This window comes from Diplotaxodon limnothrissa, linkage group LG9 (assembly GCF_057381915.1).
Source record: "Diplotaxodon limnothrissa isolate DT_005_m linkage group LG9, D_limnothrissa_male_GT1.1, whole genome shotgun sequence".
In the NCBI taxonomy this organism is placed as follows: domain Eukaryota; kingdom Metazoa; phylum Chordata; class Actinopteri; order Cichliformes; family Cichlidae; genus Diplotaxodon; species Diplotaxodon limnothrissa.
Window position 1 is genome coordinate 19,886,927 of NC_140604.1, and position 24,615 is coordinate 19,911,541.

General features: G+C 37.9%; 1 protein-coding gene across 1 annotated transcript; it reads left to right on the forward strand.

Annotated features, from left to right (window-relative positions):
- The first annotated feature begins 4,755 nt into the window (after nucleotides 1–4,755).
- On the forward strand, nucleotides 4,756–7,910 carry LOC146625462 (inositol monophosphatase 1-like). Its single transcript, XM_085362100.1, has 8 exons — nucleotides 4,756–4,821; nucleotides 4,979–5,118; nucleotides 5,213–5,317; nucleotides 5,442–5,487; nucleotides 5,571–5,679; nucleotides 6,546–6,654; nucleotides 7,471–7,622; nucleotides 7,783–7,910. Exons 1-8 carry the CDS (start codon nucleotides 4,759–4,761, stop codon nucleotides 7,908–7,910), a joined length of 852 nt encoding a protein of 283 aa, XP_085218226.1. The 5' UTR covers nucleotides 4,756–4,758.
- Nucleotides 7,911–24,615: the final 16,705 nt, after the last annotated feature.

Below are 24,615 nucleotides of genomic sequence, written 5' to 3' on the forward strand. Positions count from 1 at the left end.
GATTTGTGTCTCTTTGCAGTTTTAAGTACTTCTGTGTCTCATTGTTTTGTGCCTTTGTGGTTCTGAGATTGAACTGCCACCAAGAAATGTTAAGTATCACTTCAAACTGAGGCTCTAGATCAGGGGCCTTTTGCTCTTTGGGATGCTGGGTTTGTGCCTGGTAGGCAGTAATCCATCCACTGAGCATCATCATGAGGTAGAATTACTAATTTTACCAAATTACTACAACACCAATTACTTTGCCATGTGCATCAGGGTAGCATATTACTAAGGTGGAAAATGTGTTAAAAATTTAACTGTGAGCATGCTGTCTTTCTGGAGCCTACTACTGAGCCCCATTGTCCCCAAGTACAGCTGGAAGTCTTATTGATAGATCAAAAGGGGCTTGGTGACTTGATAAAGCCTCATCTTTCAGGGTGCACCGCTGACCTTCATGGCAGGCCTCAGTTACAGCTGTGATTCAAGGCAACCAAACATCCGAAACATCCATCATCCCGGATAAATTATTCATAACGGACCTGCCAGGGAGACAGCAGGACTGATGTATTTGTTTTGCTTGTCCTGTCACTTTCGTCTGTGTGTCTCCCAACATTTCTGAGAACATCTTATATTTAGTGCACAACGGAGACATCGGGGTGACAACTGCTCTCCTGCAGCTCCCAGTCAAATAAAACTTTCAACAAATCCCACCATGTAATATCCCACTCTGAACTGTTTTAATTCAACAGAGGTAGCAAATCCACAACTTCATCAAGGGGACGATGAAGCAGATTGTTTAACAAAGCTGTTGTCATGTGAAGACCTTAAGGATCCTTGCAGATGTAGTTTTTTTTTTCCAAACATTTGCGTCACCACTCATGTTGTCATGACTTGCAGATTAGCAAACTGCAGAAACAGGCTGAACATATTCAACACCCATGAACGCAAGTTATGGAAGGTGTGGCAACGTCAAGCATCATGCTGAAACGTGCCCTGGAAAAAAAACGACTGTTCTGCTTCATGCAGACATATCACACAATGTAGAAGACAGCACATATTTTGCTATGTCTTACTAGCCCTGTTTAGTATATAGAAGGTCACTTTCCCAGGGTCGGGGGTTGTTGTCCTTAGATATAAACGAGCCACATGTCTCCATTGTCGTCACGTTTGAAATCACAAGGCAGACAGAGATGCAACATCACGTCCTTGAGACGTGCAAAATTTAACTGAACAATTTGTCTTGCTGCAAAGAATTGCTCCACGCAAGACCACTGTCAGGGCGAGAAGTGGCATTATGACTTTGTAAAAAGAAAAAAAGCACAAAAAGTGTTTTGTAATGCCTCAGGACCTGAGTGCAGCATGTATTTGAAAGATAGATAGGATATGTATTATGACATGTCTGAGTCTAAACAGTCAAGACTGGTTTTGCCAGACTTAAGTAGACTTTATTAGACATTTTGAGCGTCTTGTAGCTGTTGTGCCAAACAGATGATTCCAACAGAAAACGAGAGTATTTTCACATTTAAGTTGCCTCACAGTACAGTTGGATATAAAATCTGACTGAGATATACACATTTAGACACATAAATATTGATGCTTATGGATGTGTTTATCTGTTGTGTTTACTTCTACTCAGTTCATGGGGAAACTGTAAAGACTTTATCCAACTTCCAGCAGGCACATTGAACAACAGCCATGCACGCACACATAATTGAGACCGACTCACCAGGGGACCTTTCAAACTATTTTCCACCAGTGGAATACAATAAAAGGACATAAAGAGAAAGCTCAATGGATGTGAAACTGCCAGGAAATATAAAACTAAGCGAAGCTTTGTTTGTCATACCAAATCATGTGTTAAAAGTCCAGAGCTGGAATGTAATTTTTGATTCCTCCAAAAAAGCAACCTAAGATTTCGAGCCCTAAAAATCAGTCATATCAAGACTGAGAGTGTGGGAATTTTCTGGGATGCATTGTTCTGTATTCGATTACAACTCACAGAAATGTATGGCAGCGGGCTGTGTTTTCCTATGGGACTCCACAAGAATTAGGGAGACACTCAAAATTTTCCACTTACTTTTTTAAGGATAAGGATGCACTCACTCTATGGTGAATGTGCCATCAGGTTGTTGTAGGTCTCCCTGAGATGGGACAGAATGTTTTCTTCCTCTGATTGCTGTGAGAACCATCTGAGGGCGGTCCCAGTACTTTTCCCACTTTGTCATGCCAGCCTTTTTAGCTGCTTCATCTCTTCAATGAGGCAATTTAAAGTTAGGCTTTTCTAAAGAACTTGCAGTAGTATCTCGAGGCAACCTGACTCCGCAAGGTAAGGCTTCTTATTTTTTAAATTCTTCACATTAAACTTTTCTTGGATTTTTTTTTACAAAGCATTCTCTGATCTGCTTGGACACACTTTAGAAGTAGATCTAATCCATGTGAAGCAGAAGAGCTTAGACACTATATGTTCTGCAGTACAGTAGTACCTCAGGGCACAATGTACTCAAGGGTGTTGTCTTGTCCTTAAGTAACAGGCAGTTCTCTCTGCAGGCATGCTGTCTGCAAATCCTCAAATCAATTTAGCTGGGAGTGTATTTAAATGTGATGCAATTTATGTATCCCTAAGTGCATTACTAACTAATTTTCATTTATGATAGGAATGATACGCTCAGTTCCTTTTACAGCCTTCTTAGCACAGATATACTGTGCTATAAAACAGACATTCTGATAGGTGGAAGCAGCATGGATTAGCTGGGACACTTTTCTGTTTTTTCTTTTTTTTTTTTTTTTGAAGAAAACCCCCCAAAACAATGCCAAAGTGAGAGAGACGGTGAAAGTGGTCAGGCAACAATATCTATGTATTAATATTTAAAAAACCAAAATGTGATATGAGGTAGTGATGCCTAATTGCAGCAGCCATTAAGAGCAGCCATATGACATGTTTTGGTACAATATATGTGGCACACCTACTGCACATTTGTCTGATGTTGTTGATATTAGTGCATAACAGTGCTCACAACTTCAGTCTTACACCAATAAATATCTACTGTTGTATAAACAGTTTGCTAATTATGCAGGCTTATAGCAGTATTTTATTGGTTTGACAGACCAAAAACAAAACTGAGTTTGAACCCACTAAACAAACCAAAAGGGGGGAAAAAAGCAGTAAATAGTGGTGGATTTGGCCATTCTGGTGCACAAGGGGAGAGACAAAGACAGGGCCATTCAAACACCTGTGATAACCACAAAACCTGTCAGTATCCTGCTCCCTAGTATTACATGAAAATAAATTGATGTTGTGATTAAAGTCTCTACTGTCAAATTTGAAAGTGTTTCCTCTCCACATAATGCCAGAGGAACATGGTGCAGTCCAATTGGCAATCAGCACCCTTTAAGCTGCAGCTGATGTAATGCAGCTTTGATCCTTCTAACACAATTCAGCAGGCACCTCCAGCAGAAAGGTGGTAACTGGTTATTGAAACACAAATTAAAGGAGTTATTTGAAAAGAGTGGTTTGCTTAAGTGTGTGAACTCCCAGTTCAGATATTGTGCTTTAAACATTTCATAGCAACGCTCTGAATATATGTACCTCCAATTTTTGTGTCTTTTGTATTTTGGTTATGTGCATTTTAAATGTTTTGCAAAGTTGGAAGTTTTAGAGAGACTTGAAACATCATCTTTAAGTATAGTGACCAGTGTTGGTCAAGTTACTTGAAAAAAGTAATCAGTAACTAATTACCGATTACTTCCCCAAAAAAGTAATCCCGTTACTTTACTGATTACTTATTTTTAAAAGTAATTAATTACTTAGTTACTTAGTTACTTTTTAAAAACACGATTTACAACCTGAATAGGTGATAAAGCGATAGATCTTTCAGCCCAATTCTACTTTTTCTGCATAATCCATCATACAAAATGTAATCAAATGGAAAAGTCTTTTTTTAAAACTTGTTTTATTAGTTTTAATCTTTTAATTCCAGAACATAAAATAAAATATTTTTTTGTGTTTACACTCAGTCTTTCAAATAGATGCAAGTAAAACACAGCAGAAAATAAATAAAGTCAAAGACTCAGCGGTCCTGTTGCTCTATCTTCACCTGTAAAGCAGGACTGCGGTAGGCGGAGGTTTACCCTGGTGCAGGTGTGCCGCAGCGGTCAGTTGAAGAATCCGCAGTTTCTCTGTGAGTTTCCCATTACGTCATAGCGCACTCGGTGCTTGCTTGGAAGTTTAGGGGTTTTTTTCGCTGTAAAAAGACGTTTTCTTTCCACGCACAACGGACACTAATGTTTTTGTCACTTTTTATGGAATCAAACTCAAAGTAAGGTCAGTACTTCCACGCTTTAAACGCTGCACGCTCATGCTCTCTCCCGCACTCGATATATGATCCATTGTTGATCTGCACACAGCTGTTGTCACGAACATCGCACTTGCTTATGTCACTGTCATGAGACATTCTCGCAAAAAAAAAAAAATCAGGGTTTTAGTAACGCAGTAACGCAGCGTTCCTACGGGAAAGTAACGGTAATCTAATTACCGTTTTTGCAATAGTAATCCCTTACTTTACTCATTACTTGAAAAAAGTAATTGGATTACAGTAACGCGTTACTCTGATAGTGACACATTCTTTGTGAATGCCCATGAGGATGGACAAAATAACTTGGACATTTGTTGCATTGTTTAGCTCTGCCTTGTGGATGCTCTAATGTTTTTTGGCTGTAACAATTTTACAGGCTGGTTTTCTTTTTCAAACTCTCCTAAGCAAGCCTCCATATAAAAGCAAAATGGAAGATCCATGGCAGAAGGCATATGACTTTGCTGTTGCAGTGGCAAGAAAAGCTGGAGCGGTATGTCTTGAACACCCATTTGTTGTCTGGTGACTAACTTCAAGTGTACACACAGCATTAAACATTACACTACTAATGTTTAAAAAGCTGAAATGGGCATTCTTTAAAAAAACAATTTAAGGTGGATTGACAATGTGCCAAAATTTAATTTAATCAGGAAATTAGGAAAGCTGGAGAGAGTGAAATCAGAGTCATGACAAAGAGCTCCACTGTGGACCTCGTCACCAAGACTGATGAGAGGGTTGAGAAAATCATCATCGGGTCTCTTAAAGAGGAATTCGGAGAAGGCACGCACTGGTGAGTCATGCATACCCACCATCCCCTATTTCTATATATATCTGTTGTTGTATGTGGGTATTCCTCACTGATCCACTGCTGCTTCGTTCTGCAGTTTCATTGGGGAGGAGTCAGTTGCCAAAGGCGAGCCATGTATCTTGACTGACAAACCTACATGGATCATAGACCCAGTGGACAGCACCACAAACTTTGTACATGGGTAAGCTTTTTAAGTGATGTAAGGAAAGATGCATATAACTTTCTAGGCTCAAACAACTTTTGATAAGAGTGTCTATTTAAGCTTTTCTGACTAACTAATGCAATACACATGAAACTGCTTGCAGATTCCCATTTGTGGCTGTCTCTATTGCATTTGCTGTCAATAAGGAGGTATGTCAAATGAAGCTACTATATTAGAGAAAATGCGCACAGATCTCTGGATTAGTCAATCTTAAAAATGAAATCTGTTTCAGTTGGAGTTTGGTGTGGTATACAGCTGCTTGGAGGACAAGATGTACAAAGCACGACGGGGGAAGGGAGCTTTCTGTGATGACGAACCCATTCAGGTGTCTGATGTGAAAGGTACAATGTCCTCATGACACACGGTTTAGTCTGTTATGTAAAAACTGGCAAATGGACACCGTATTAAACCCCTGTTGTGCAGTAACATGATGGACTTCTCCAGTAAAATCTTATCCCCCTTCTTTATTAAAAAATTGTCCAACAAAATTGCCTACATGAGCAAATTTGAGTCTATTTACCAGTACTTTTAATGTTTTATCGAACTGATTTGGAAAATAGGAAATTTGAGCTTGATAAAGGATTGTGCATCGGTATTATCAAGGATGACTAATTAAACATAAATCTGCATTATACTCTGGAGTGATTTAACATCCTTATCCAAGATTCCTTTAGAACCGTTCCCCAACTTATTTATTTATTTTTACTTAAACTTTTTTTTTTGTATTACTTGCTACATTACTAATGGAATTGACATTTGGTGTTTGTGTCACTTTGGGGACGAGTGTTGCTGAGCTATCGGGGTTTTGTCCGAGGGTGACACAGTTGACAGACTTCTCAAACACTGAATAATTTGATGCATATTAATGAGTTTTAAGGACACTGTTTTAATGATTTTGAACGAACTGGTGATGAAAATGAGATACAAATTCATGTATCCCTGTTTTGATTTGAATACCAAATCAGATGCTTTTAAAAAACAAACAAACAAACCCCAAATTCTAATATGTACTGCAAAAGTAGCAGAACTGGTCAATTTCTAATTAAGACGAAATGTGCCCTGATTTAAGAACAACATTTTGAAATGAACATTTGTGTCCAGATTTATCAATATTCCCAATGTACCACTTTCTGAAACTTCTGAATCTAGTAATAAGGTGTATATCTACTGTTGCATACTAAGAATGTTAGACTTGCTCTCATTGCAGACATTAACCAGTCAATAATCATCTCTGAACATGGAACTGATAGAAGCCCAGAAAAAGTGACAAAGATCTTCTCCACAATGCAAAAGAACCTCTGCATCCCAGTGCATGGGTAAGTGGGCCTGGATTGAAACGCTATACTGTGCATTGCAGTCAAAAGTCATTTCCACAGGGATTTTTGCAGCCACAACTCAACAAAATTGCCTGAATTTTTTATTTTATTTTATTTTTTAAATCTATGTATATTCAACATGACAGGGAAATGCATAAATTGCTGTCAAAGGAACAGGCGTATTGCCTGTTGTATGCAGATCAATACAGCCTGCTCTGATTAGGTGTCAAATAGTCTAGTTTTTGTCTAAGCAGCTGGCATCTCGCATAAACAAGGTGTCCTTTAAGTCTGTGCCATGAAGCAATAGTGAGACAAGTCCCATATGGAGGTTTGTAAAGGACCTGTAGACTCAGCTTTAATCGCAGAGGTTAAACAGGATGATTTTTAAAGGAGTGTTTTCAGCCAAAGTCCCATCTTTATCTAAACCTTACAAAGTAACTTTAAAATTCCTAACTAGCTAGTGAAGGTAAAGGGTGGTGAAAGGCATACTGTATGCCAAGGAACACCAACAGTAAAGAGGGTGAAACCAAAACATTTAATGTGTTAAAATGATGCAATAAGTTCAAACTCAAGGTAGATGATGAAACTGCTTTAGAGCAACAAAACCTGCATTTCCCCTTTTTATCTGTAAATATATAAAGTACCATGATGGATTGTTCCACATAACTTTGGCTTCATCATATTTAAAATGAAGAGTCATGTGTCACTCAGTGTTGAACTTGGCAGCAAAGTTGCTGTTGTTGACCGGTGGTATGTTTTCCTCACTGCTACTGCAATTCCCAGTATCCCTTTGATTTTTTTTTTTTGTCCTGACAGGCTACGTGGGTCAGGAACAGCTGCTACAAACATGTGTCTTGTGGCGACCGGGGCAGTTGAGGCTCTCTTTGAGATCGGGATCCACTGCTGGGATATTGCCGCTGGTGCAGTTATAGTCAAAGAAGCTGGAGGAATCCTCCTGGATGTTGATGGTTTGTATGATTTCTAAAAATCTTCTCAAACAGCTGGTTATGAAGCATATGTGCTTGGAAATGAGTGTTAATGAATATCATTAAAAAAGCAATATGTTACTTGTTGAAAACACTGACTGCAGGAGTCCTTCTCAATAAAGGCTTTGTTTTGACAATATAGGGGAACCATTCGATCTAATGTCTCGGAGGATGATTTCAGCAAACAATGAGACTATTGCTAAACGGATCATCAAGGAAATAGAAATATTCCCAGTGGTGAGGGATGACGCTCCAATAGAGAAGAAGTGAAGGTGCTTGATGATCGTTTATACTGAATTTCAAGTCTGCTGCAAAATGGGAACAAGAAAAGCTCTTTCACACCTTTGTCAGAATAAAAATCTCTTTGCTGTACTCGGTTTTCTTAATGTGAGTGCTGGATTTTTTTTTTTTTTTTTTTTTTTTTGGCCTGTCCCGTTTGGCTCTTTTGCCCTCAGAATTGTTGTCTAAAGGCAAAGAAAGATGCCCAACGGATTTACTTTACCAAACTGACCATCCCAGCCTTGCCGTAATGGTCCATTTGATTCACCTTTTATTGTTTATTTTATTTTCACTTACTGAATACGGGACAGACTTGACTGGGGGAAAGAAGGGGAGAAAGAAAGAGGGAAAGAGAAACAGCTGAGAAGAGGGACGGGGGAGAAGGGCAAAAGACAAAAAACAACAGAACGGGCAGAGAAAAAAAATGCATATATCAATCACCTGGATCACCTGCTGAGAAAGAAAAAAGAAAGCAAGCAGAAGAGAACAAGAGTAATAGAATAAACAACATCACAATGATATATGGGAATATGACAGTAAATACTAAATGTTAAACATTATTGTGCAGCACATAAGATCAACAGAACACAGTGTGCTTTGAGGTAGGAGCCAAAAAGGGTGTAGTTTGTGGGTGTGATCACCCGTGTGTACACCTGTGAGCATGGACGCGCTTGTTTTTTGTTTTTTAAAAGGTTCCTTCATGTAATAATCTGCTAGAGGGTGTGTGGGGGCCACAGCCCCGTCCTCCAGGGCATGAAGCAGGTGTGGATGAGTGCTGGATTTTTGACTGGCTGCAGATTTTACATATAGATTCAAAGTAAGTCATCAACTGAAGGATGAAATGGTTATAATTTTGAATACTTGCATAATTTGCACATGGTTTGCTTATGGCTTTCCATTTGTATAATATAACACATGGGGAGCATTCAGCCTTAGAGCTGAAGGCTTATTGGCTGGATTTCCAGTCGCTGTTTATCTCTGTACCAATCCGATGGAAATGGGTGAATTTAATCTAAGGTTCTTATCAGTGGAGATGATGGTCCTCTGCAGTTAATTGAGTCCATGTTGGAGTCACTTGATAAACACTGATCTGGTCAAGTGTCATATAATTAATGTGGTTAACACTGCTGCTGTTCACACAATTTATTCCTCATATAAACGTCGTCCACTAGAGGTCAATAATGCATCAGGAATTCAGTGGGATCTTCAAGGACGTTTTTTTTTTTTTAAATTTATTTATTTTATCCCCCCCTCCCCACCTGCTGCTGCATTTCTTAAAATTAAAGGCTGCTTCTGTTCTCTGGTTTAAAAACAGACAAAATTCTCCATTGTGTCGCTAAACTTCTACATTTTCCCTCCATGATGAGAAGTTTCCCAACTTCCAGTCTTTTTTTTAATATTTCGTCTGCGCTCATGCTGTAAAATAACATCTGGCTTCACAATGAATTGGAGAGAAAGTGGGGGGGAGTGGGAGAAAGGTAGAACAAGCTGAGGGTGAAAGGAAGCAGGAATGGCGAATGGAGCAACAAGACAAAGCAGCGGGAACAACGGCAGCTGAAGCGGCGGCAGCAACAACAACAGCAGGAGGTTGGGGTAGGGAGTGCTAGGCTGAGGGGTCTATGAACATGTTTACACTGCTGACTTTGAATAATAAATAACTGCAGTTATTGTGTGTAATTATGCCCCTACACATCTGCCGCTGCTGTAGTGTATGATGTATGTGAATTAACAGAGATGTTGTTCGTCACTCTTTCAAATGGCAGAATCCATTTCAGTTCCACGTTTCACCATCTCATGTTCATATTTTGTTTTTTAAATTATTGTCATGAGGGAGCACGGAGAGGAATTATGTGCTGCGAGACAGGCTAGCAGATAATAGTTGCAAATACAGTACATCTTAACATTTACTTGAACTTGCCTGGAGTACCAGATGGCTGGAAATTGCCTAGTAGGACAATACAGTAAATGCCACAGAGGTCAGAGAGCCTCACACAAGCTCATAAAAGTCAATTTAGCATATTTACTTGAAAATATCAGCTTTTTCTGTCTTGTAAAATGAGCTTATTTCATAATCTAAGGCCATTAGGGGTATTGATAATTAAATTGTTTTCCATCTGCTTTTTATGCAGCAACATCTGATGCATTACACCGTGTTGATCTTAACGGAATGGCATATATTGAACACAACCATAGTTAAATATATGTTATTAAATGTATGTCAGATGACTTTTAATTCAGTGTATCTGAGCTATAAACTGATATAAGGATATTTTGAAATTTAGTTTATTAATTTATCAATGTCTTTTGATTCATAGTGCGAGCATCTCAGTAAGTTAACACTGAGTTTCTCACTTTCGAGGTATACGAACATGTTAATAGTATTACATAAAGTGAAATTTGGTTACCCGTTCATTCATTTATTTGGTGTTTATACACTAATAACAGAAGAGAAGCTTTAATAAGCATTTACAAATATCCACACATCTACTAACAGCTACACAAACTGTGTTATTAACAATGTGTGATATTCAGATCACCAACAATAGTTTTAATCTGTTACTCGTGTAACAAAATCACAGCTGAAGTCGTCTAGACAGGATTGCAACCTGACCACTCCACAAAACGGAGAGCAACACATCAAGAGAAGGAAACTGTGTTTGGACAGCGCAATCTAAAGAGTAGTGGATGCACAAAAATGACCACATGACTTACTTTAGCAGTATTTACATCTGCCGTGATGTTGCCAAGATTTCAGTGGCTTATTGAGAGTAACAGAGGAGGTAAAAAGAGTGTTTGATCCAAAAGATAGAAAAGAGACATAGACCCAAACAGACTCTAAGGAAATGATGCCTCATTCTTTCACACAAGTGGATTACAGTAACCACCATCTGCTGATACACTGCTCACGCACAAAGCTTGTGTCCATTATCTTTTCACATACGTCAGATATCCCATTCAAAACTCCCTGCAATCCTGAAATGAATAAGCAGTCAAGAAAATGGATGGATGGACTTCAAAACTCCTCTTAGTACCCCCATATTTTGCTCTGTAGCAGATGTTTTTTAGGAGGCTCTGCAGATAAATGCACTGCAGCTGATTGGGTGGAAAGACAAGGAAAAAAACACCAGAAGAAGCACAAGGCCCTGTCTAACAAGATTGAGCCTAATCGTAATGTAAGATGCAGTTTTTGTGGCTCATCCTATCAGGTTACCTTCACTGTTCCACTCAGAAATGAATAGAAGTTTATTTGGACCATTAGTGTGGTCATAAGATGTTGGCTGGTTCTTTAACGTTGATAAAGGCCATATTAATCACTGCAAAGTGCTTAATATGGATAAAAGCAAAGTTACCATGGGTGGCAGTTACAGTTAGACAATTATTTTTATTATTAAGAAGTCACCTATACTGTAATGATATTTTTATTGCTTTAAAAACAACAATAATTTAAAGATGGACTACAGTATGTTGACAAGTTTATCCTCTGGCCACCTGGGATAAACTCCATCCCTTCCCAGGGTAAAGCAGGCATAGCTTTTGGATGAATGGATCAGGGATGGATGGATGGATGTTTGCAGCTGCCTCTGCATGCATCATGATGACAAGAAAATAGGTACCAGGTTTACAGATCCTCCATCATTTTTTGCTATGCTATCTGTTTTTTTTTTTTTATTATTCTTTAGTGCTCGATTAGGAAAGGATCTTTGTGCAGACGGTTATAGAGAGGTGTAGTTGTCAAGAAAAGAAAAAGAAAAGGGGAACTGGATGATGCAGTAGCTTCTCGTTTGTCCATAAAGTTACTGTTAAGTGGCAATAACAAGAAATTTCTGATAGAGATGTGTGTGTGTGTGTGTGGGAGGGGGGAGCACGCCGTTATTCATATTGTAAGTGCAGATGGTGTCAAAATGAAAACATTTTCAAGTTAAGTGCACCAGTCATTTTAAGATATTTTTTTCTTTGTCAGGCAGGATAATTTGACACTTGAGGTAGAATTATACAAAATAGGTTTTCTTTCTTTTTTAAAAGAGGAAGAAGAAATCATCCAATCTGTTGAAATTATACATGATGAAACAGATTGTAATAGAATCTTGAGGAGTGTGTCCTGTGTATTTTACACTGCAATCAATAGAGCTGGGAGAGAAAAGGGAGTTTTAAACAGCCGTCTAAGATGTCACTGCTGCTTGATTTGCTAATTTCTTACTGTAAATGTCTAGAAATGTGTTAGTCAAGTGGAGTGAAATTGAACACAGAGGAAGGAGGAGACCATCGCAAGGAGAAAAGCCTGGAGATTTCCAGTAAGAGTCCACCTTTTCTGCTTCAGTAGAGCCAGGAACAAAGCTGGCTGCATGAGATTGAGTCTGTGAGTCCTGAGGGTCCGGCATATAAAACCACAGTCAACAACAACAGCCCTGATCAAAATGGAAAAGACAGGAAGCCTTTAATTTATTCTTGTTACCATTATCTGTCATCATTAGGTAATGAAGGCTTGTGGTTGCTTTAAATGCGTGACCGAAATAAATACACAGCACTGTACATCCTGTACAGTACAGCTCAGCTCTGGCTCGCTGATATGCATGGGTTATTATGCACGGTAAGCTCTACTTCCATTCCTGCCTCTGTCTGTGCCTCTTCTTCCTACTTTTTGTCAGTCAGTATAAGTCATGTTATGCAAAACATCTGAAGCAAAGCCAAAGAAATTAGCTTGTCCTGGCCGGCAGCCATATTGACTTGGGGGCTTCCAGTCCCTGTTGTTTTTGATGCACTATTACGCTAATATAAAAGTTGAGACACACTTCACCAAAGCATGTGCTGAACTTATGCTTTCTACCTAGGGCAGATCGATGTTCATAACCTTCCTTGAGGAAATGAGGGAACGGTCTGGACATTGTAATGAAATCTAAATCTGAAAGTTTTATGAGGGGGAATGTGTGAGTGGTGTCTATCAAAAGCTGCTAAAAAGTGGTGAATCAATATGGATATTAACATCAAACACGCACGCAGCTATAGACAAAATCAATGGTGATAATCCTAAGTAATAGCCCTCGAAGCCGTTCGTTTTTACATTTATTTTTACTGATTTTTTTTGTCCCTGCGAGGTTCCCTTGACATATTAATTGCTTGCCTAAGTGCTCTATTTTCTGAGCACTTTGATTAATCTTCTTTGTCTTGTCTGTCCATCGTTATTGATCCATTAAACACACTTAATCTTTGCTTTTTAAAACCACAGGTTTAATTATATCTGCCGGTGATGTACTTTTCATCCTTCCTCGCTTTAGCCACCTGTCCCTTGTCCTTATATGTTACAGTCCAAGGAGTTTTTTAGTGCAAGCACAGCAGTAACTGCACGGCCCCAGTTAGTTACCCCCCCCCCCCCCCCCCTCCAGCAATATGGTGCCCTGTAAAACCCTGGTCTGTTGCAACTGGCTTCTCAGTGTCATTCAAGATGTTTGAGATGTGAGAATGAGGAATCAATACGCCTGCCTGATGCTCGTGTGGGCGTTAGCAATTAGCAGTTGCCGCCTTAGATCGGTGGCAGATGGATCAAACCGCAGTGGGGCATGGTTTCTTATTAGCTGCTAATTTAACAAATAGCATGCAAAATTTACCTGACTTACCTCACACTTTGGCACTTTGAATCATGGAGGAGAGGTGGGTGAAAGTTTTCTACTGTTATTGAAAAACTTTAAGGAGGAGTCCAACTATTCTTCTTTTTTGTGAAAAAGGCTTGAATTTTCTTTTTGTATTAATCTTATGAGCAATGTTCATAAACATGATTTCAAGTGTGCCAGTGTTTGAAAAGTCTGCAAAAGAAAATGATGGACCCCGGAGAGATTCTTTCTTCTGCACGAAAAGTGGGTTTTCATTTCTGTGATTGCTGTTGACAATGCTATTTACAAGGCTCAAAAAAGCCCTCGATGAATGCACTTATACTCTTGTTAGAGTAATATTTGCTAACAACTACAGTGCCAACTGTTGCATGAAAGGAGTGTGCAGGGCTGCTTCAAGAATTATTTTGCCTGTTTTTTTTTTCTTTTTTTAAAAAAAGGAACGAAGATTCTTTCATAAGCGCAAGCTTGCTTGGCGCTGACAGCCAAAGGAAGCCCGAGGAAGCCAATCCACAAGTTTCTAACCTTCCAATCTCCTCTCAAATCTTTTGTGTTCAAGATATTCAAAAGATGATTTAACTTGAGAACAAAAGGAAACCTTGACCAGTCAGAGTCAGAGGACCGTTTTGTCTTCACTATTTATTATTCATCTCTTTTCTTTTTGCTTTTTTTCCATTCCTGCTCCCTGCATATGTGAGGCTCATAAACCCATGGCACCACTAATGCACACAAACCAGATTACTTTATGCTCATATTTAACCATTGTTATTTTTAAATAAATTCTGGATAAAAAGCGTGCTGTTTTAGAAGATTTTATAGCGATTTCATGACTTGTGTACGACACACACAGTCTAATAATGTTCGGTATAAAACAGCGACTAGAGATACTACCTGTAAACTCCAGGATACATCTTGTAAATAAAGCTAGAAACGAACACTGTGCATTATAAATCTGGCTTGTTTTGCCAAACATCAATGCATTTAAGAGTGGAAGGCATAACTGCTTCAAAGCTTCACGCAAACCACAACTCTTAACCTTTCTTCTCTTCAGTAAATCTGTGTTCCAGTTTCAAACAAGAGATTTTTCTCCAGGGATGCTTGGAAATAATAAGCAAAATGATGAAATATTTGCAGGTTCGCGCAATAATTTTAGCTTTGTTTTTACGTTTTTTTAAATTTCCCCAGACGTATTTTCTGATCAACCAGAATGTAAAGAAAAAAAAAACAATTAAAAACATTTTTTATTTACATTTCAAAATCAATTTTATTTCCAGTGGTCTTAGGAGGGGGGGGGGGGGGGGGGGGGGGGGGGTTGTTAGGTAGGATGTCAAGTAACCACTCATCCGTTGGTATGTGGGTGGTCTACACGACCACCGGCTAGACTGTGTCACCCATATGTCTGAACACGGTCATTACTCCCCAGAATCCGGAGAGGAAACACATCACAAGGGGTTTATTACACACGGGGAGTGACCACGGCTCTGCAGTAGGGTGACCCCAAAGGCAAAGCATTCATGCATTTGAATAATCTATTGCACCAGCTCACACATTTGCATATCGCAGCAATTCCAAGTCACTGGGGCACTATGATTCACTTCCCTCTGCCCTCCGCGTTGTTACTAGTATGAAGCAGGATGGATATTAAGCTTATTTGAATGCGCGTTCTCTTCATGAATCTTTAAGGCTGTGTAATAAAGGGCGCGTTGGTGGGGGGAGTGCCAAATAATGACTGCTGAAACATTTTGCTATTTCATTTGGAAACGTCGTGGACGGCAGAAAGCTCTGTCCACCAGGAGATGCCTGATAGGGCTCTAAATTGTGAAGAAGACTGACATGGGTGTGAATTTAACAATTGCCAGTTTGAGTGTAAAGAGAGGTTGTGTGGTGTGCAGTGAAGCAGCCCCTCCATGCTCTCTGCCTCTTACCCACCTTTCATGGATCCTGTAATGGATACAGCCTCTGAAGGATTTAAGGATGGCCAGGCAGCTCACCTTTTAAAGTAGAGCTTGCATGTAAGTCTATCCTGTGGCAAACTTTGACAAAGCATAATGTTCCTGCTGAAAGCAAATTATTTTAGTGACTCTGAGGATATATATATATATATATATATATATATATATATATATATATATATATATATATATATATATATATATATTATGGAATGCCCTTTAGGAAAATATTATATATATATATATTCCAACCAAAGTATATATATATATATATATATATATATTATGGAATGCCCTTTAGGAAAATATTATATATATATATATTCCAACCAAAGTGTATATATATATATATATATATATATATATATATATATATATATATATATATATATATATATATATTATGGAATGCCCTTTAGGAAAATATTATATATATATATATTCCAACCAAAGTCTGAATATATAGAATGAAACTTGAATATATAGAATGATCTTTTGAATATATAGAATGAAACTTGAATATATAGAATGATCTTTTGAATATATAGAATGAAACTTGAATATATAGAATGATCTTCTGAATATATAGAATGAAACTTGAATATATAGAATGAAACTTGAATATATAGAATGATCTTTTGAATATATAGAATGAAACTTGAATATATAGAATGAAACTTGAATATATAGAATGAAACTTGAATATATAGAATGATCTTCTGAATATATAGAATGAAACTTGAATATATAGAATGATCTTTTGAATATATAGAATGAAGCTTGAATATATAGAATGAAACTTGAATATATAGAATGTATGAACCTCTTTTTTAGAGATGATGTGTTTCTGAATTCTCTGCCTTTACAAAATGGCATCAGCTGAACTATTTCAGTACTTTTTAGAGCTTGACAACTGTTTTGCGACAGCTGTTCAAATTGCAAATTTCCATAGTCCACTAGTTGTATCCTGTGGTTGTACAGTGTTCCAACATTTACTGACAACATTTGAGATATGGCCATCCAACTAAACCCCAAGTCTCGCATGTCAGTCAGCTGAGTAGCTGGTATGTTGTACCTAAAAGAGTTAGAAACGAAAGAAGAAATATGTTAACTTCTTTCTTATTTCTTGCATTCATTATCTTGTTTGCCATCTCTTGACTCTTTCAAGTGCCATACACATTATGAATGAATTTGTTTCCATTTTTATCACTTACCTTGACCTTCCTCTTTGAGATGTAGAATGATATAATGAGCCCATAACATGTGCTTCAGCTTCTGCTCGAAGTGTTAGCTCAGTTGACATCTCCATCAGTGATTGATAAATTCCCTCAAGAAGTGTGCATAATCTTCTCCCAGAAACATTTTGTTGAACATTATTCATGAGCACTAGAAATGTTGCAATAATGAAAACGTGTTCTTCAAGGTGACGTAGTATAAATTCAAATTATTTCTACCATTTGCAGTTTGAACAGCTGTCGCAAAACAGTTGTCAAGCTCTAAAAAGTACTGAAATAGTTCAGCTGATGCCATTTTGTAAAGGCAGAGAATTCAGAAACACATCATCTCTAAAAATGAGGTTCATACATTCTATATATTCAAGTTTCATTCTATATATTCAAGTTTCATTCTATATTTTCAAAAGATCATTCTATATATTCAAGTTTCATTCTATATATTCAAGAGATCATTCTATATATTCAAGTTTCATTCTATATATTCACGTTTCATTCTATATATTCAAAAGATCATTCTATATATTCAAGTTTCATTCTATATATTCAAGAGATCATTCTATATATTCAAGTTTCATTCTATATATTCAAGTTTCATTCTATATATTCAAGTTTCATTCTATATTTTCAAAAGATCATTCTATATATTCAAAAGATCATTCTATATATTCAAGTTTCATTCTATATATTCAAGTTTCATTCTATATATTCAAGTTTCATTCTATATTTTCAAAAGATCATTCTATATATTCAAAAGATCATTCTATATATTCAAGTTTCATTCTATATATTCAGAAGATCATTCTATATATTCAAGTTTCATTCTATATATTCAAGTTTCATTCTATATATTCAGAAGATCATTCTATATATTCAAGTTTCATTCTATATATTCAAGTTTCATTCTATATATTCAAAAGATCATTCTATATATTCAAGTTTCATTCTATATATTCAAGCTTCATTCTATATATTCAAGCTTCATTCTATATATTCAAGTTTCATTCTATATATTCAAGTTTCATTCTATATTTTCAAAAGATCATTCTATATATTCAAGTTTCATTCTATATATTCAAAAGATCATTCTATATATTCAAAAGATCATTCTATATATTCAAGTTTCATTCTATATATTCAAGAGATCATTCTATATATTCAAAAGATCATTCTATATATTCAAGTTTCATTCTATATATTCAAGCTTCATTCTATATATTCAAAAGATCATTCTATATATTCAAGTTTCATTCTATATATTCAAGTTTCATTCTATATATTCAAAAGATCATTCTATATATTCAAGTTTCATTCTATATATTCAAGAGATCATTCTATATATTCAAGTTTCATTCTATATATTCAAGCTTCATTCTATATATTCAAAAGATCATTCTATATATTCAGACTTTGGTTGGAATATATATATAATATTTTCCTAAAGGGCATTCCATAATATGTATATATATATATATATATATATATATATATATATATATATATATATATATATATATATATATATATATATATATATATATATATATATATATATATATTTCTCCTTCTTCTTCTTTTTTGTTGCCGTTTTGCTTTGCAAACCTGTGCGGCGTACAATGAGAAGTAATTAAATCTGACCTTTTGTGATGTTTTTACATCTCTCTGGTGTGCCTTTAAAGCATTTTCTTAATGAATGTGGCATGTTCAGGCGCTGATATCCACCACTGAGTCAACAGAAAGCAATGGGGAGCACTGTGTAGTCATGCACTCACCACCGAGGTTATTGTGAGGATTGTCTAGGAAGAAGAAGAAGAGCACAGAGGAGCTACAGGAATGAAAGATGTTAGTCTGCCAGTTTGTCACAAAAGCAGTGTGCTCCTGTGTGATAGACTGGCAGACCGTACTAGCTCACTATCCTTGGGGACACACAGGCTACTGTTGTAGAGTCACATTTTTTTTTTTTTTTTTTGAGAAGCTTCTCTCATTTTCTGAAGCAGACAGAGAGGCAGAGAGAAGCCACTGAATCGGTGTCTTGGAGCAGACATGCTTGGGTCTTGTTAGGCTTCTTGTGTCTGTGAAAGTTTATGGCCTGAGTCGGACAGAAAGTCCACAATCAACTATTATGACACGGAGGATAACAAAAAGAAGTTACACTGGATGGATCCTCTCAGCAGCATTTGAGTGTGTTTGAAGAACTGCCAAAAACGTTCGCTTAATGACATCGGGCAAAACAACCGAACGCTGCTGGAGGTGAGAATAAGGCCACCGCATTTTCTCTTGACATTGTGGGTAGGCAAATCAATTCAAGCAACTTTATTTAAACAGCCCAGAAAAAAATGTTACAGAGGGTTTTGCACTCTGTATTGCAGAGAAGCCCCATTGTTCTCAAACCTTCGATTCAAATAAGCATATTTAGTCTCGCATGCACAGAGAAGCTGAAATAATGATGGTAATATAATGGTAAATATAGATGTTTGCAAAAAGTAAACTACAACGTCGCATAACTATAATGTGCCAGAAAAATGTATATTCAGTATGAAGCTAGGAACTACAAAATAAACCTTGGTCATCCAAGTGCTACCCTTGTGAGAGTTCACGTATTTCAAAACCATGGGAACTAACGTACTGCTTTAACAGCCTCCAGTTTAGAATCTGTCTTCAGGGATTTGCTCCAATTCAGCTATAAGAGTATCACTGAGGGCCAGAGGTCCTGTGCTGTTCACTGGCTGGCTAGCAAGTGGTGTTCCAGTTCATCCCTCAGGTATCAGATGGGGTTAAGGTCAAAGGTCTGTGTCGAGTCAAGTTCTTCCACTCCAATCTTGAAAAAAAACCAAACAAGCAAAAAAAAAAACATTTTGTGACATATTTAAGGTTTTGAAATAGTGCTTGGCCAACAAGAACGAGGCTTCCACAGAATCTGAGTTATTAGAATTAGCGCAAACTCTATAGAAACTATACCATAACAAAGTGAGCCCACATTGAAGTGTAGATTCATGTTTCAGTGACTTAAAGGCTTCTTTTTTGACGTAAACTACAGCATGAGTTCATGCTTAATACTCGTACTGGTTGACTTTTAATATGTTTGTTGGATGTTGAGCCGTACAGTTAGACAGTCGTGAGCACCGTCACCTAATAGCAAGAAGGTTTGGGGTTGGAAAAATGCCTCCATAGTTTTGTTTACACATTTGCCTAACTAGTAAAAATAAATCCCTGCTCTGGTGACTTCTTGTGAATAACGGAGCAGCCGAAAATAGTTTTTGGGGGGCTGATGTGTTGAGGAGTGGAGTTTGTGTGGTTTTTCTGTACTGGAGTGGGCTTTTACACACACACACACACATGATTGTTAGGCTAACTGGTTATTCTAGGTGTGAATATGAGTCAGAATGGTTGTTTATCACTTGGATGAACCGTCCAGGGCCAACTGGTGTCAGCTGTGATAGGCTACAGCTCCACTGTTTGGATAAAAGGATGGCAAAATGGATTAATAGCCACTAATATTTTTATTTTAGGAACTTCCAGCTCTTGTTTGGTTGATTTTGTATATTTAGCCATAAGTGCTTTTATTGCTGAAAGCTAACCACAGCCAAGAGTTTTAATGTAAACCTTGGCTTCTGGTAGGAGAGTCAAGTGTTTTTTTTCTACACCTTCCACCACATGATCAGCTCAAATGTGGCGCTTCATTCATTTAAGGAAAACACTCTTTCTGTAGGCAATCCAAGCAGCAATTACATTATATTAAATATGCACACTGGATCAGAGTGTATGTGGCATGTACGCTTTTCAGTACATGCAAATGTATTACTAAATCGTGGCTGAAAGATCATGTTCATTATGTTCACTGGATTTATAGCAAACAGTGTAAAGTGAACTACAACTGTGTATCCAGAGCAACAGAATTAAAACACACGAAGTAGCTTATTTAATTACTTTCAATAAATGTTATGTGTACAAGGATTATTTGTGTAGGCTAAGTGTAAATTACAGAATAATTTAATGAATAAGATCTAATAATAAGAAATAATCTGTTTGTGGCAGATTAATTTCCCTGAACGGAAACTTTATATTTTGAATCTTTGTTGCAATATTGTTCTGAACACAGTTTTTATTTATTTCTTTTTGTGTGTGTGTGTGTGTGTGTTTTGTGTTTTTACTTCAGGGGAAAGATAAACTTATTCAGAAACAAATTATTAAACAATAGTGTGAAAAACATCTCAGGAAAAAAACCCACAGTTGTCATATCTTGTAAATCTGTTCACAAGCTTCGCCCACACAAAGAATCTTACTGGAGCATCGTGGCTCAAGTATCTGGCAGTAAAACATGATGGGTACAGAGTAAGTGTCAAGGACAGAGGTCAAATGGAGAGCCAACAGGAGCAGGATGGTGCCCCACTAAATAGCTACTCTCACTCTGTAACTGTAACTGTTGCCTGGATACTGTATGATTCTAATTAACAGTTTTGTGTTTTGCAGCCTCTCCTGTTATCCTCAGTCTCTCACACTTGCAATGCTGTTACAGCTTATGAGCCATATTCGTTGTTGTGATGAATGCTAAACTAAAGATAAAATTAAATTTCTCAAATAATTGCAAAAAACAAAAGTGTGCTGTCTGGTAGATAGAAGAGCAGGTTGTGGGCGGATCTGCCTTTAAGGTTTACGGACTAAAAACCTCTGTAGATACCCCTCTCTAGCTCGTTATTTTTCATAACATAACAGTCCATGATTATGTAAAATCTCCATTGTGGATCAATTCACCATTTAAATTTTTAATTTTTAATTTTTTGCAAACAATAAAACTCTTTCATATTTCCAGTAAGCTTGAACGTTGCCCCTGGGACCTGTGCTCTTTTAGCGATTAGGATAGCTGAACTCTCGCAGAGTCTGCTCTTTGAATTAAGTCCCCCTCCCTTTTTCAGCAGGCCTCTCACTAGGCTGATCTTGCAGGCTAATTGGCCTCAGGGTTGATGTGCAGTGTTTACCAGGGTTCCTCTGGGAGCTGGATGAACCGGTAGAGGGAAGGGTTTCTGCGGCTCCCCTACTGTCAGTGCCAGCTCAAGGCACGGGCCGCTAGTCCTTATAACTGTCCCCCACAGTGTCTTGCCAGGAACTAGGCTTCAGCTTCATGATAAACTAGAAATTCTGTAGTTCGTCTTAGATGAATTGAACAATGCAGTGGTAGGAAATAAAAGAAATCAACCAGAACCCAGAACTACTTCTGCAGACGTGACTTACAGAAAGCTGTGTGATAACAGTGTGGCAAGGTGTAAGACTGGTGTCTAAAGGAAGGCAAAAATATACGGGGTGTAAGGGGTTACATAAAAGCAATCAAAGATTAATAAGCAATCTTAATCATAATCAAGGTTTTTGTTAGTTAGAAACGTCCTTCTGTTAAACAAAAACAACAGTTTATCAGAAATGTTGTTAAAGATAATTGATGATTAGTGAAACAATAATTGGGAATTATGATTATTATCAAAATAACCACACTGATATTCAGAGGCCTGATTCAGTTTTACAGTGGCACATTGTGAGCTCTAATCCAACTTTATCATGTTAAAGGATCATTAAAAAAAACCCAATTTTGTGTGCTGAATGAAGAAGCATGAAAATCATTTAGCTGGACTTTTGTAGTGTAACTCTTTCTGGATTTGACCATTATGCCAACATTTCTGAAAAAAAAAAGTGTTCTGGTTCTAGGAAGCGAAGGCCATTCCACAAAAATTCTAATAAAAAAAAAGAAAAAGAAAGAAAATTCATTGAATGGAGTGAGCTACTCTCTTCGCAGAATAACACAAATTAACTCTAAACAGGCAAGCAGTTTTCACACATGTACAGAGGCCTTTACTTTTCTAGACATCCCTGACAGCACTGCATGTGAGAATACAAACTGGGTTTTGAACCTGCCAGCTCCCGAGTAAAAAGATGTTGGATTCCACTGATATACAAACAGCTAATAGTGCGGTCCATTCAGCTACCTGTCGAAATTTGGACACACTCATCCACTACATGAACAAAAGTATTGAGCCATGCTTCTTGATCTTTGAATTCAAGTGGTTTCAGTACTGTTGCCACAGGTACAGTGGGGCAAAAAAGTATTTATTCAGCCACCGATTGTGCAAGTTCCCCCACTTAAAATGATGACAGAGGTCAGTAATTTGCACCAGAGGTACACTTCAACTGTGAGAGACAGAATGTGAAAAAAAAAATCCATGAATTCACATGGTAGGATTTGTAAAGAATTTATTCGTAAATCAGGGTGGAAAATAAGTATTTGGTCACCTCAAACAAGGAAAATCTCTGGCTCTCACAGACCTGTAACGTCTTCTGTAAGAAGCTTTTCTGTCCCCCACTCGTTACCTGTATGAATGGCACCTGTTTGAACTCATCATCTGTATAAAACACACCTGTCCACAGCCTCAAACAGTCAGACTCCAAACTCCGCCATGGCCAAGACCAAAGAGCTTTCGAAGGACACCAGGAAAAGTATTGTAGACCTGCACCAGACTGGGAAGAGTGAATCTACAATAGGCAAGCAGCTTGGTGTGAAAAAATCAACTGTGGGAGCAATCATCAGAAAATGGAAGACATACAAGACCACTGATAATCTCCCTCGATCTGGGGCTCCACGCAAGATCTCATCCCATGGGGTCAAAATGATCATGAGAACGGTGAGCAAAGATCCCAGAACCACACGGGGGGACCTGGTGAATGACCTGCAGAGAGCTGGGACCAAAGTAACAAAGGTCACCATCAGTAACACACTACAACGGCAGGGAATCAAATCCCGCAGTGGACGTGTTCCGCTGCTGAAGCCAGTGCATGTCCAGGCCCGTCTGAAGTTTGCCAGAGAGCACATGGATGATACAGCAGAGGATTGGGAGAATGTCATGTGGTCAGATGAAACCAAAGTAGAACTTTTTGGTATAAACTCAACTCGTCGTGTTTGGAGGAAGAAGAATACTGAGTTGCATCCCAAGAACACCATACCTACTGTGAAGCATGGGGGTGGAAACATCATGCTATGGGGCTGTTTTTCTGCCAAGGGGACAGGACGACTGATCCGTGTTAAGGACAGAATGAATGGGGCCATGTATCGTGAGATTTTGAGCCAAAACCTCCTTCCATCAGTGAGAACTTTGAAGATGAAACGAGGCTGGGTCTTCCAACATGACAATGATCCAAAACACACCGCCCGGGCAACAAAGGAGTGGCTCCGTAAGAAGTATTTGAAAGTCCTGGAGTGGCCTAGCCAGTCTCCAGACCTCAACCCCATAGAAAATCTGTGGCGGGAGTTGAAAGTCCGTGTTGCTCGGCGACAGCCCCAAAACATCACTGCTCTCGAGAAGATCTGCATGGAGGAATGGGCCAAAATACCAGCTACTGTGTGTGCAAACCTGGTAAAGACCTATAGTAAACGTTTGACCTCTGTTATTGCCAACAAAGGTTATGTTACAAAGTATTGAGTTGTATTTTTGTTATTGACCAAATACTTATTTTCCACCCTGATTTACGAATAAATTCTTTACAAATCCTACCATGTGGATTCATGGATTTTTCTTTCACATTCTGTCTCTCACAGTTGAAGTGTACCTCTGGTGCAAATTACTGACCTCTGTCATCATTTTAGGTGGGGGAACTTGCACAATCGGTGGCTGACTAAATACTTTTTTGCCCCACTGTATATAAAATCAAGCACCTCGCCATGCCATTACAAACAATTGTGAACGAATGGCTAAAGAGCTCTGTAAGGAGCAAAAGTTAGCTTACACAGCAATGGATTTGGTCTGAAGCTGAATCCGTAATTAGTTACTGATTACTTTTTTCAAGTAACTTGACCCACACTGAACAAAACCCTTACTGCTCATTTCTGTTCTTTACATTCCCTACAGCAACACAGTCAAGGCAACAAAGA